Here is a 12,323-nt window from a genome sequence, read left to right on the forward strand (position 1 = left end):
TTTTTATTATTTACATTCTTTTCACTTATTAACCCTCAGACACCTTAGAGTGACTGGCATCTAAATTCTCCTAAAATCTCACTCCCCAAATCACACATTCAGTCACAAGAATAAAGGAAATGATCACAAACTAAAGCTCTTGATTGTTAAACAAATTCCTCTCCCAGCACCTAAGGAATTGTGTAGAATACATTATGGAGAATATGCATATTGATGTTATGGCCACAGATATTGAGTTGCCTGCCTTTAATTTGCAGTTTTATTGAGTTTGCAGGTTCAGATATTTCATTGACTTAAAAACCAACTTAACTTTGAAATTTCTCAAAAACCACCTAACACTCAAAAAGTTAGAAAGAATCTTCCAGTTTAAATTCTGTGAACACTTTTGACTGTCATGTTTTGAATTTATCGAACAGATGACTGTCCCTGCTGCTCTACTTTATTTACAATGAAATACCACGGCATCATAAATAACTTTACTTTTCTAATTATCTCACCGCCTAATGCGTAACCCACGCATCCTGACAACGTTGCCAAACTAAATGTTTATGATGAACAAGTAAAATGGCAAAATTATTGGCAAAAGATTAAATAAGGCGCACGGCTTTAATTTAATCGAGTGTGAGGCGAAATGTCAGCAACCACTTGGCCCACAGGCATAAGAGTGTCCTCACCAGGAAAAAAACACTATCAGGCACACTAAAATGCCTTAAAACCAAAAGCCTTCATCTCAATGAATTCTTCTACGCTGCTGATAATCTGAAATAAAGTAAGAAGAGCTAAACAGACTCATAGACAGTGAAGCCACTGACCTTAGTACCTTATTCGTTGTGTGGGGGACACCATAAAAAAAACTTACTAGTGTTTATCAAGCCAAATTTTCCCTTAAAGAAAATTTAATGCACTTTTACGCAGAGAAATTCTGCTTCAATCGTAGCACGATCGACGTAGTGTTTTTCATCGTTGTCCGCCATATTGCAAAATGACGTCATATGTCTCCCAGTGTCCATTTCGCTCCTCCTAAAAAAATTACTAGAACTTTCGGGAAATTTCTGTCTTGCACTTGAGCTGCTGTGTCAGGATGAAAAGGCAACCAGTCATTCTTATGAGGCACTGACAAGTCCCCTAATTTTAGCAACGATGGATCCTTCTAGAATAAAAGCCACGAGTATATATGGACGCTTTTCGCAGAGTGATCAACAGTTCTTAAGAAGACTTCAGAGATCCTACAAGAAAGAAGTAACTACAAGCTACAGGAAGCAAAAGAAGAATTTTATCAGAGGAAAAATATGGCTCTCGTTTTCAGATTTCCAACCTATCATCCGTGCAAGTGAGTTCCAAACTGTTTTAATACAAATGTCAATGTAGAGTCTTAGTAAATTTATTTATCTATGCTTGAGTAATGTACCTATCTTCTAACACTAATGAATCATTTAATATGAAGGGACGTGCTAATATACTTAATTATTATTGTCTGCGAAAGTATCCCTGAAGTTTCGTTGGAGAAGCCGCGGCTACGTATAGATAAGAATAAAATATTTCTACCTGTTTAGACACTTAGGAGATGTGTGAGTGTTTTTTTTCTTGACTATCATCTTAAAAATTTTGCTTTTCATCTGTGTTGCAGTTATTACAACCGAGTGCCTGCAGGGTTCGACTTTTTCCACCATCTGTGGAGGGAGATCGCATCGGCACATGAACAAGAAGTCGGCAACCCTTACTGCCGTAAAAGACAGCAACAGTCTCACAAGGGAGTAGTGAAGATCGCTTCTGTCCCGTTGAACCAGTTCAAACCTGAAGACATCACATTGGAAGTTGATAGCGACAAGGTGACCTTACATGGGCAGCATCGCTCAGAGAGAGAAGATGGATTTGACACAAGCGAGTTCAAGAGAGTCTTTAAACTACCACAAGATATCGATCCGACCACCGTAACGTCACGTACTACTCAAGATGGCGGCGCCCTCGTTATTGAGGGCTCCAAACTGGTGGAAGAGAAGGAGGACGACGGAAAATTTGAAATCAAGTTGGATGTCAGTGGCTTTAAGCCAGAGGAGATCAAGGTACAGATCCGTGGAAATGAGTTAAGTGTCAGTGGAAAACACAAATCCGAAGACGGCGAGGTTTACCGGTCACGTGATTATAGCCGCCGCATTGTGCTGCCTGATGACATAGTTCTTGGTTCAGTGTCGTCGCGATTGTCAAAGGAAGGCCTGCTGACGATTGAAGCATCACGTGACCCCGCTTTGTTGCCAAGCGAGAGAGCCGTAAACATTACCACGGAGACAGATGAACCAGAGGACGAACCAAAATCCTCCACTAGCGGTGAAACAGCAGAAACTGAAGAGTAATTCGATCACTTAAGAACGAGAAGACCAAAATGTACCAATCGTATTTGATAAATTTCAGTACAGCTAATTCTTTCATGTAAGGAAAACTAAGCCTTTAACTAGCACTAAAATAGCAAAAACTTAAAAAGCGCATATTTGATGTATGGCAAAAGTAGCAACGTAATAGATGAGAGGTGTGAAGACCTTTAATTTCTCTGTTGAATGAAAAATATAGTCAAAACCAACAGTTATGTTATGATTAAGTTTTCAACTAGAATGTTTATGATTGTAATTGAATTGAAGAAAAAACTTTCATATTCAAATATTAATGTATTATTTTTGAAATTTTTACCGGGAGTAATAGACTCTGAGCTTATATTTTTTTTAGTCGAAAAGATTTAATTGTTATCTTTTTCTGTTTCAATTCTGAAACTATCTCTTTATGCGTGGTATGACATTAGTGCTGTCATTTAAATTAATCCCTCGACAATTTAAATGAATTAATTCAATAAAGTTTTAACACCAGCGTATTTCTGTTTTTTGGGTTTATTCCTACAAAACTAAAATATATTCATTTCCTCTGAAGAAAGATCACCAAAGGTTCGTTCCTCGAAAATCTGACTGAAGCACGCATTACAATCTCTTGACAAAAACGAGGGGCAATGGTGTTGTAAATATACCCAAAGCGGTTCCCTTAGTTCTCTCAACAATCTGTCATTTTCTTGTGACTCAATGTATCTTGCACATGTATTGAAAAGGAGTTCTGTGAATTCATTTCGCGCAGTTAGTATTGACAAATAGGGTAAAAATAGATGGGATGATATCTCAAGGAAACTATCCAACGCACAAGAATAAGTTCCTGGGGTACTTAAAACTGAATTCATAAAGTGGCTTTTTCGTTTCCACATGACTGAACGTTTCTTTGTTCCAACTGAGGAAACATGTAACACTCACCCAAGTAATGATCCAACAGCGTTTTCGTACCTCTTGAACACGTCGATTGTAGTAAGTATCACTCTGAAAATAATCAAAAGTCAAATCCCTAGTTACAACCAGTAATTTCCTTTCTTTGACTACTGTTTACTTTCAATGGTGCTGCGAGTCCTTCGCGCCCAATAACAGACTTGCCTCTGACAAATCCAGAAATTGTCGAGTCTTTCGGCTTTGTGGAATAAGCTTGATTTGCGGCTGACAAATCGGAGTTAACCGAGTCTTTCGGTCAAAATGCTAAACTTACACCGTCTTCTGAGCATCGGTGAAATTATTTCTGAATTAACTTCTGTTTAACACAAATGAGTCAAGACAGCTTTTAAGCACAAAACAGCACTCTCCACGCTTTTCACCCGATTTTCACACTTTGATGGTCGCGTGGACTTTGACCGAAGAAACTCTAAAACTCAGAGAATAATCCAACATCAAAGCAAACGAGTTAGAAGCTCAACAGAAATTGTCGAGTCTTTCGGCTTTGTGCAATAAGCTTGATTTGCGGCTGACAAATCGGAGTTAACCGAGTCTTTCGGTCAAAATGCTAAACTTACACCGTCTTCTGAGCATCGGTGAAATTATTTCTGAATTAACTTCTGTATAACACAAATGAGTCAAGACAGCTTTTAAGCACAAAACAGCACTCTCCACGCTTTTCACCCGATTTTCACACTTTGATGGTCGCGTGGACTTTGACCGAAGAAACTCTAAAACTCAGAGAATAATCCAACATCAAAGCAAACGAGTTAGAAGCTCAACTTTTTCATGTATTTGATATCTGGTTATACTTTAATTATGCTGCAAGTTCTTTGCCTTAAGTTCTCACGTTAGCTGACTGAGCTGTGGACCCTCCGCCGCCTTCGATCGAGACTTCACACAACTGTTTCTCTTTTGACGGATTTTGATCACCTTTTAAACTCAAAACTACCTTTAATTGTTAGAAAGATGCTATACACACTTACCGTTACACTTGGAAACGCTTCTCGACGCTTTTCAGGGACGCTTAACTCGAAATCTCGACAAGGACAAATCTCGTGTCAAAGACGCCGATCCTAAAAGTCCTCGCGCGCGCGTCTTTTTGCTGACCGCCCATGACCATTTGCGGGAAAAACGTTGATACCTTGCGGCCGTGCAAGCGATCAAATCGAGATTTTTTCTGGTTATGATCTACCGAAAATACCCACATTCTCTCTTCTCCAGTCTTCCTCTATACTAGTTATAGTTCTCACTAGAGCTGCCCCCGCCCTACAGTACCATTTTCTTTTGTTTTGTTTTTTTTTGAGTTGGGCTTGTTGTTTACAGTTGTGTAATTTTTCTGTTATGCTGTTACGGAATTGCGGCTCAATACTTTGGTTTTAGTAATTTTGGATCTCAAAATACTACAAGTGTACAAGATGTAGTTTTGGGAAGTGCTTGGGGTTTTTTTTTTTGCTGTGTGGTTTAACTTAGAATTTGTTTGATCTTCACGATCAAGAAGAAGCAGAATGTAGGGACTTGGGTGAGTTTTAACATTGGAATGTTATAGGTGGTATTGGAGAACAATTTATAGACAGCATTGAAGAACAATTTATTATTATATAGTTATTAGACACAAAATTATACCTTAAGAGGACAATTTTAAATATAATTTGTTTGAAAGGCATTGAAAAATTGGTTTGTTGAATAGAACGTTCTATTATTATAAACTGTAAAAACGATAAGTGGATGAATTGTAACTGGAACCAACAATATATTTTTATAATAATTGATCTTTTTTGATTGATTAGAGCTTTTTGTCAATATAACTATTGTGATGTGGTATCAAAATGGAAATAGAACTAAATGAATGTACAATATATTTGGCTTATAAAAAGTAGAAACAAGAGAAAAGCATGAAATTTGAACAAAACTATATATACAATATATTTTTTAAAATCTATTTTAAGTGACGATTGTGTTTTTAACTCTGATATTAAGTAAAGTTGTATGAATAAAATTTCAAACTGGAACAACATTGATATAAAAAATAATTAAAAATAAAGTATTTTTGTTTGAACTTTTGGAGTTATCCTTGAATGTCAAGATGGTACAGTGTCCAAATATGATGGTCACCAACATGAAACAATGTTTGGTTTATTACTCATTTTTTGATTTTTCTTGCGTTGGTGGCTACAGTTGGTGATTTACTATCTCGCTGATAAATTTACCGTTTTTTGACAATGTGAAGTCAACATTTTCCAGCAACAGAAGTTTTTCTGTTAGTTCATCTATGTTGTTTCAGTATTGGAAAATGTCCTCGTTTAGGTAGACGCTGAGTGTGGCATGGTTTGCCACAACGTTGAATTGCTTCTCTTCCTTTTCCAGTTGAAAGCTCATGCTCATGTCAACGTAACAGTTTTTAACGAGCATTGCTCTGTTGCAGGCTGTGCAACGAACCATAACTTTAGATTCTGTGTTTCCTGTGATTTTGCTCTTACATCCTTTGGTGTTGCACATTGCATTAGTGTCAATGATGACATTTTGTATTTCTGAGCAGCAGATTTGAGGCTTGATAGCAGTTGTATCTGTATTTACATTGGTAATATTTTTCTTCTTGGCTGGCTTTATGAGGGTTTCTGTAGTGGTACTGATTTTCAACCCATAGTAGTACTTTACAGTGCAGTTGGAGATCTCAAAGAAATCCCCTTCCTTGATCAGAGAAATGTGGTCTGACCAAATCGAAATATCTATAGTTCCTGTTGAGTCTACTAATTTACCATCTTTAGAGTTTTGTGGTGTTGAAGCTTCACTGTCCCATCGAATTAAGCCTGAGACTGTGACCATATCCCCTTACCTCTTAGTTTTTAAAACATCTGCTACAGATGTAATGGGTGGTGTTGCTGGTGGTACATATTTAAATGGAATGGCCATCGCGGAGACATCCTTAACAATGCTGTTCTGGTGCATAAACACCATGCCACTCTGAACAACCCTAAGGTTGGTTATGGTGATGGGCTGTTGTGCTTTTTGTTTGTCTTTGAAAAGCTGGCTTTTCGTGGTGTCATTCATCGAACTTATCATTATTCTTATCATCTGCGTTTGGTCTACTACCGTCTGCAGAATGATGTAGAAGTAATATGTAAATCCTTGCTGGCCTTTTCGATTTCGGTCTACTCTTTGTACATATCCAGTAAAGCCTGAAAAAAAAATGTTTATTTTATATTAAACCTACATGCATATTTTCACACAAACGTATCATATCCATAAGTTCCGGAGAGAATTCAATAAAGACAAATTTTGTCTGTGAACTATAGGTTAAAACTGAATCATCTGTAGGGGTTTCACAATTAGGACAATTCAACTTTCTTGGTTCAGTTTGAATAGCAGAGATAAAATGTGGCCAAGAATTGCAATCCAATTGACATTTTTGTAATGCAGATCTCGTCACATAGTTAACCAAAATAGAGCTTTTGAGAGCTACATTGTCATGGCAGGTCTTACAAAATGACTCAAAGATTCTCTGAGATGAAAATATATTCATTTCCTCTGAAGAAAGATCACCAAAGGTTCATTCCTTGAAAATCTGACTGAAGAATGCATTAGAATCCCTTGCCAAAAACGAGGGGCAATGTTGCTGTAAATATACCCAAATTGGTTTCCTTATTTCTCTCAACGTTCTATCATTTCCTTGTGATTCAATGTATCTTTTACATGTGTTGAAAAGGAGTTCTGTGAATTGATTTCGCACAGTCAGTGTAGACAAATAGGGTAAAAATAGATGGGATGAGACTTCTAAAAAAGTGTCCACTGCACAGGAGTACATATTAGGGACACTTAGAATAGAATTCATAAAATGTCCCCTCTTTGAGATTAATGGGTTTATTTCACAATCACCCAACTGAACTTCCTCTGTCATGTTGTTACTATTCATTGAACTACTGTATGCCATAGGATCTGCTTCTATGTTAAACATGCTCATGCTTTCATAAATTACAAAGAACCATCCTTTAGCAAAGTTTCTTTTCAGGGTGGCTAAACTACAAAATTCTTTAACACCTACACAAAGATCATCAATGTAGGTCCAGTTCCCTTGAGTAAGAACTGCACAGGTAAAATGTCCATTATAACAACGCACCATCCCCTTTAACTTATATTCACATGAGCCTACATGCATATTTTCACACAAATTTATCAAATCCATAAGTTCCGGAGAGAATTCAATAAAGATAAATTTTGCCTGTGAACTATAGGTTAAAACTGGGTCATCTGTAGGGGTTTCACAATTAGGACAATTCAACTTTCCTGGTTCAGTTTGAATAGCAGAGATAAAATGTGGCCAAGAATTGTGATCCAATTGACATTTTTGTAATGCTGATCTTGTCACATAGTTAACCAAAATAGAACTTTTGAGAGCTACAGTGTCATGGCAGGTCTTACAAAATGACTCAAAGATTCTCTTAGATGAAAATATATTCATTTCCTCTGAAGAAAGATCACCAAAGGTTCGTTCCTCGAAAATCTGACTGAAGCACGCATTACAATCTCTTGACAAAAACGAGGGGCAATGGTGTTGTAAATATACCCAAAGCGGTTCCCTTAGTTCTCTCAACAATCTGTCATTTTCTTGTGACTCAATGTATCTTGCACATGTATTGAAAAGGAGTTCTGTGAATTCATTTCGCGCAGTTAGTATTGACAAATAGGGTAAAAATAGATGGGATGATATCTCAAGGAAACTATCCAACGCACAAGAATAAGTTCCTGGGGTACTTAAAACTGAATTCATAAAGTGGCTTTTTCGTTTCCACATGACTGAACGTTTCTTTGTTCCAACTGAGGAAACATGTAACACTCACCCAAGTAATGATCCAACAGCGTTTTCGTACCTCTTGAACACGTCGATTGTAGTAAGTATCACTCTGAAAATAATCAAAAGTCAAATCCCTAGTTACAACCAGTAATTTCCTTTCTTTGACTACTGTTTACTTTCAATGGTGCTGCGAGTCCTTCGCGCCCAATAACAGACTTGCCTCTGACAAATCCAGAAATTGTCGAGTCTTTCGGCTTTGTGGAATAAGCTTGATTTGCGGCTGACAAATCGGAGTTAACCGAGTCTTTCGGTCAAAATGCTAAACTTACACCGTCTTCTGAGCATCGGTGAAATTATTTCTGAATTAACTTCTGTATAACACAAATGAGTCAAGACAGCTTTAAAGCACAAAACAGCACTCTCCACGCTTTTCACCCGATTTTCACACTTTGATGGTCGCGTGGACTTTGACCGAAGAAACTCTAAAACTCAGAGAATAATCCAACATCAAAGCAAACGAGTTAGAAGCTCAACTTTTTCATGTATTTGATATCTGGTTATACTTTAATTATGCTGCAAGTTCTTTGCCTTAAGTTCTCACGTTAGCTGACTGAGCTGTGGACCCTCCGCCGCCTTCGATCGAGACTTCACACAACTGTTTCTCTTTTGACGGATTTTGATCACCTTTTAAACTCAAAACTACCTTTAATTGTTAGAAAGATGCTATACACACTTACCGTTACACTTGGAAACGCTTCTCGACGCTTTTCAGGGACGCTTAACTCGAAATCTCGACAAGGACAAATCTCGTGTCGAAGACGCCGATCCTAAAAGTCCTCGCGCGCGTGTCTTTTTGCTGGCCGCCCATGACCATTTGCGGGAAAAACGTTGATACCTTGCGGCCGTGCAAGCGATCAAATCGAGATTTTTTCTGGTTATGATCTACCGAAAATACCCACATTCTCTCTTCTCCAGTCTTCCTCTATATTACGCGGGGAGTCCTAAGGTGCCTCCTCGGGTTTTTGGCCCTCTGGGGCCAAAAACCCTGCGGGGGCAATTACGCGGGGAGTCCTAAGGTGCCTCTTCGGGTTTTTGGCCCCAGGGCCAAAAACCCTGCGGGGGCAATAAATCGAAAAATAATACCATAATAAAATGGAAATTGGAGAAACTTAACCAAGTTACTTTAAACAATGCTGAAAATTAAACGACAAACAACTCATATCTGGCATTTATTAAGTTTATTTTTGTTTCTCCCGTACTCGTACTTCTCGAGTCGAGGTTTGTTTTAACCAGTCAAAATCAATTAAGCCGCGCGGTCGCTTGAGTTTCCTGAGCATGGAGGCAAAAGATTTAAACAAGAGTTTTGGCCGGTTTCTCCCTGCCGTGGCGATTTCTAGCAATACCCTTGTCATCTATCTGATTGTAGCAAAATGACCTCTTTGTAAGAAACCGTACTGGTTTATTTTGTCTCTGACAACCGCCGATTTTTTTGTAAGGTTTACGTACATATTATTTTCTTTGTTATCGGCTTTTTACAAGAAAAGATCGCTGTTGGACGTGCAATTCTAATGTCCACCACTCTGCATTCACGAGGTTGTTGTGGATTTGGAAACGACTTCAGGTTTTCCCGCATCTTTTTCGGGCATAAAATGTTAATATAACAATTTTAGGTCTCTTTACGTCTTTGCGTCTTTCAGTTTCCAGAATCAACTCGCTCTTTCTAGTTAAAATTAAAAATATACTCATTTTCGTCCAGTCACATTGTGTCAGGATAAATTCGTCTTCCGTCATAATAACGAAGTACTGACAAAGAGTTTAAATTTATTGGAGACAGATCGTCCAAAGCATATAAAAGGGAAGCTTTGTGGAGCGATCAACAATTTAGCAAACTTCCAGAAGTCCTGAAAGAAACAAGAAGTCAAGTATCTACAGAAGTTCAAAAATATGAAGGCATGGCTTTTCCTTTCCCATTTCCAACCTATCAACAACGCAAGTAAGTTTTAAAAAAATCCATATATAGATATATTTGATAATGCAAGAGGAAATCAAGGAAAAAGTGACCGCTTTCACTGTAGTCCAAATTTCGCAAGGGCTTAGCTGCCGTGGAATTCATATCATAACCGACTTTAATCTTTCCATAGTATAGTTTTTGATATTCCGGGTAGAGTACTTTCGATTAGAGTACAATTTGACCCATGCACGCCTTACAGTAAATCTTAGATTATCGTCTATTTCTTAAACTGTACTACATCCATGTAAAATGTGAATACAATTTCATGAAACTTGGTACACATTCACTGTTGTGAGGCGGGGGTACCGATCTCGTCAAATACACCTTTTATAAACAAATTAACGCGTCAAGTATATTAAAGGAAAACTTCAAATCTCTCTTCTTGTGTACAAGGTGTCATGAAATCCTGAGCTTTTTACCGAAAAAACGTATATTTCAGGAGGGTAATCACGCCTCACGCTGGTTTATAACTTCACGAATCGCGCTCGCCTTTCTGTAAAATTCACGCATCATATATCAATATTCTGGCCTTAATCACATGTCACCTATGAATCCTTTGTTACCCTCACGTAAGTATTTGTGCGTTTTCGATGACTTATTCCTTTCTTTATCTTACAGCCACAATAATCGAGAGCCTAGATGGTTCGCCTTTTTCCACGAGCTATGGAGACAGATGGCTTTGGCATATCAACAAGAAGTCGGCTACTGGGTGCACGAACTGTCTAACAAGGGAACCGTGAAGATTGCGTCTGTTCTACTGAGGCACTTCAAACCTGAAAACATCGCACTTGAAGTTGATAGGGACAAGGTAACCCTACATGGAAAGCACCATTCAGAGAGAGAAGATGGATTCAACACATGCGAGTTCAAGAGGGTCTTTCCACTTCCGCAAAATGTCGATCCGACTAATGTCACGTCACGCATTACTCAAGATGGCGGCGTCCTCATCATAGAGGGCTTAAAGCGAGTGGAAGAGAAAGAGGATGACGGAAAATTTGAGACCAAGTTGGATGTCAGTGGCTTTAAGCCAGAAGAGATAAAGATTCAGCCGCATGGAAGAGTTAATTGTCTGTGGAAAACGCACATTAGAAGATGGTAGGGCCAATCGGTCACGTGGCTTCAGTCACCGTGTTCTGCTGCCTGAAGACGTCGTCGTCAGTTCAGTAAGATCACGCTTGTCAAAAGAAGGCCTGCTGATGGTCGAAGCATCACGTGACCCCGCCTTATTGCCGCGCGAGAGCCGGAGCGGTTGATGTCCTCCTGGAGACAAATGAAACAGAGGATGAACCGAAGCCCTTCACCAGAGATGAACCGAAGCCCTTCACCAGAGATGAACCAGCAGACACCAAATTAGAGTAGATCGAGTTTGTAAGAAAGAGATGACATGGTATATGAATCTTATTGATAAATGTTGGTACAGTTGATTAATTCAGGCAAGAAAAGTTTCATGAAAATCGTTTTTTATCAAGGTCATAAATGATGCAAATAACATATCTAGTTTGACTTTACATATTTGACAACTTTTGTTAGAATTATATACTTCAAAGGAAAAAAGCATATGAAAGAATTGTAAATGAAGTTAGCAACATTACAGGGTAACTTAGTATTATCAACTGAGTGGCTACCATAAAGAGTTTAAAAGCTGACATTTCAAGCATTAGCCATTCCTCAAAGTAATGGTTAGGGTCGGTTAATAATAATACCTTATTACCCTGTTATTATTCCCACTGACACAGCATTACAGATTCTTTACAAACTTACCCCTTTACTCAGTTTTAACAGTGGCTGTTTTAACGTTATTTTAGGGAAGGAGATTATGCAATAAATATTTGAAAACATCAAAATTGTTTTCTTGGTCTCATCCAGAAAGTCCCACTTAGAGTGTGGGGTCTCAAGGCAAAAGAACTTAAATGTGACATTCCACTTAATCTGTTACAGATACAGGGCATTAAATTTATTTGCTACTGGAAAGCAAGACTTGCTCATATTTCAGCAAGTAACCCACCACAATTTGTTCAAGAAATGACACATGGAATTCATGTTTGTGTCAAAATCCATCCCAAACTGTTTGTCACCTATAGACCTACAGAATGAATAGGGAAGTCATTAAGTCATTACCTTGGACAAAATATTTAGCTCCTCCCCTATATGATCAGCATAACTGAAAAAAAGTCCAAATGGATCCACAGAATTTTACTGGAATATTAAAAATTCTCTGAAACTGTCTTAA

General features: G+C 38.1%; 2 protein-coding genes and 1 pseudogene across 4 annotated transcripts; 2 read left to right on the forward strand and 1 right to left on the reverse strand.

Annotated features, from left to right (window-relative positions):
- Positions 1–1,175: 1,175 nt before the first annotated feature.
- Positions 1,176–2,860, forward strand: LOC149043181 (uncharacterized). Its single transcript, XM_089212312.1, has 2 exons — positions 1,176–1,330; positions 1,628–2,860. The coding sequence occupies exons 1-2, from the start codon at positions 1,290–1,292 to the stop codon at positions 2,349–2,351; spliced, it is 765 nt and encodes a 254-aa protein (XP_089068438.1). The 5' UTR covers positions 1,176–1,289; the 3' UTR covers positions 2,352–2,860.
- Positions 2,861–4,836: 1,976 nt separating this feature from the next.
- LOC149043182 (uncharacterized) lies at positions 4,837–8,945 on the reverse strand. Of its 2 annotated transcripts, XM_089212332.1 has the most exons (3): positions 8,820–8,945; positions 8,129–8,191; positions 4,837–6,469 (listed from the first exon to the last, which is right to left on the reverse strand). In XM_089212332.1, exon 3 carries the CDS (start codon positions 6,114–6,116, stop codon positions 5,571–5,573), a length of 546 nt encoding a protein of 181 aa, XP_089068458.1. In that variant the 5' UTR covers positions 6,117–6,469; positions 8,129–8,191; positions 8,820–8,945; the 3' UTR covers positions 4,837–5,570. The 2 variants fall into 2 exon arrangements, with proteins under 2 accessions (XP_089068458.1, XP_089068459.1); XM_089212333.1 differs by lacking the exons at positions 8,129–8,191; positions 8,820–8,945 and having other exon boundaries at positions 5,264–5,381; positions 5,524–6,262.
- Positions 8,946–9,917: 972 nt separating this feature from the next.
- LOC149043183 (uncharacterized) lies at positions 9,918–11,452 on the forward strand (annotated as a pseudogene). The gene is made up of 2 exons (XR_016188871.1): positions 9,918–10,075; positions 10,712–11,452. The product of XR_016188871.1 is annotated as an uncharacterized LOC149043183 (transcript).
- The last annotated feature ends 871 nt before the right edge of the window (positions 11,453–12,323 follow it).

The sequence above is a fragment of the Pocillopora damicornis genome, chromosome 7 (assembly GCF_964200805.1).
Source record: "Pocillopora damicornis chromosome 7, jaPocDami1.2, whole genome shotgun sequence".
NCBI lineage: Eukaryota > Metazoa > Cnidaria > Anthozoa > Scleractinia > Pocilloporidae > Pocillopora > Pocillopora damicornis.

What these genes read in the sequence shown, in the direction of transcription:
- LOC149043181 (XM_089212312.1), top strand. Translation starts at nt 1,290, where the DNA reads ATGGCTCTCGTTTTCAGATTTCCAACCTATCATCCGTGCAA. An exon ending in CCAACCTATCATCCGTGCAA is followed by an intron (nt 1,331 to 1,627) that starts GTGAGTTCCAAA and finishes TCTGTGTTGCAG; the next exon opens with TTATTACAACCGAGTGCCTG.
- LOC149043182 (XM_089212332.1), bottom strand. Translation starts at nt 6,116, where the DNA reads ATGGTCACAGTCTCAGGCTTAATTCGATGGGACAGTGAAGCTTCAACA.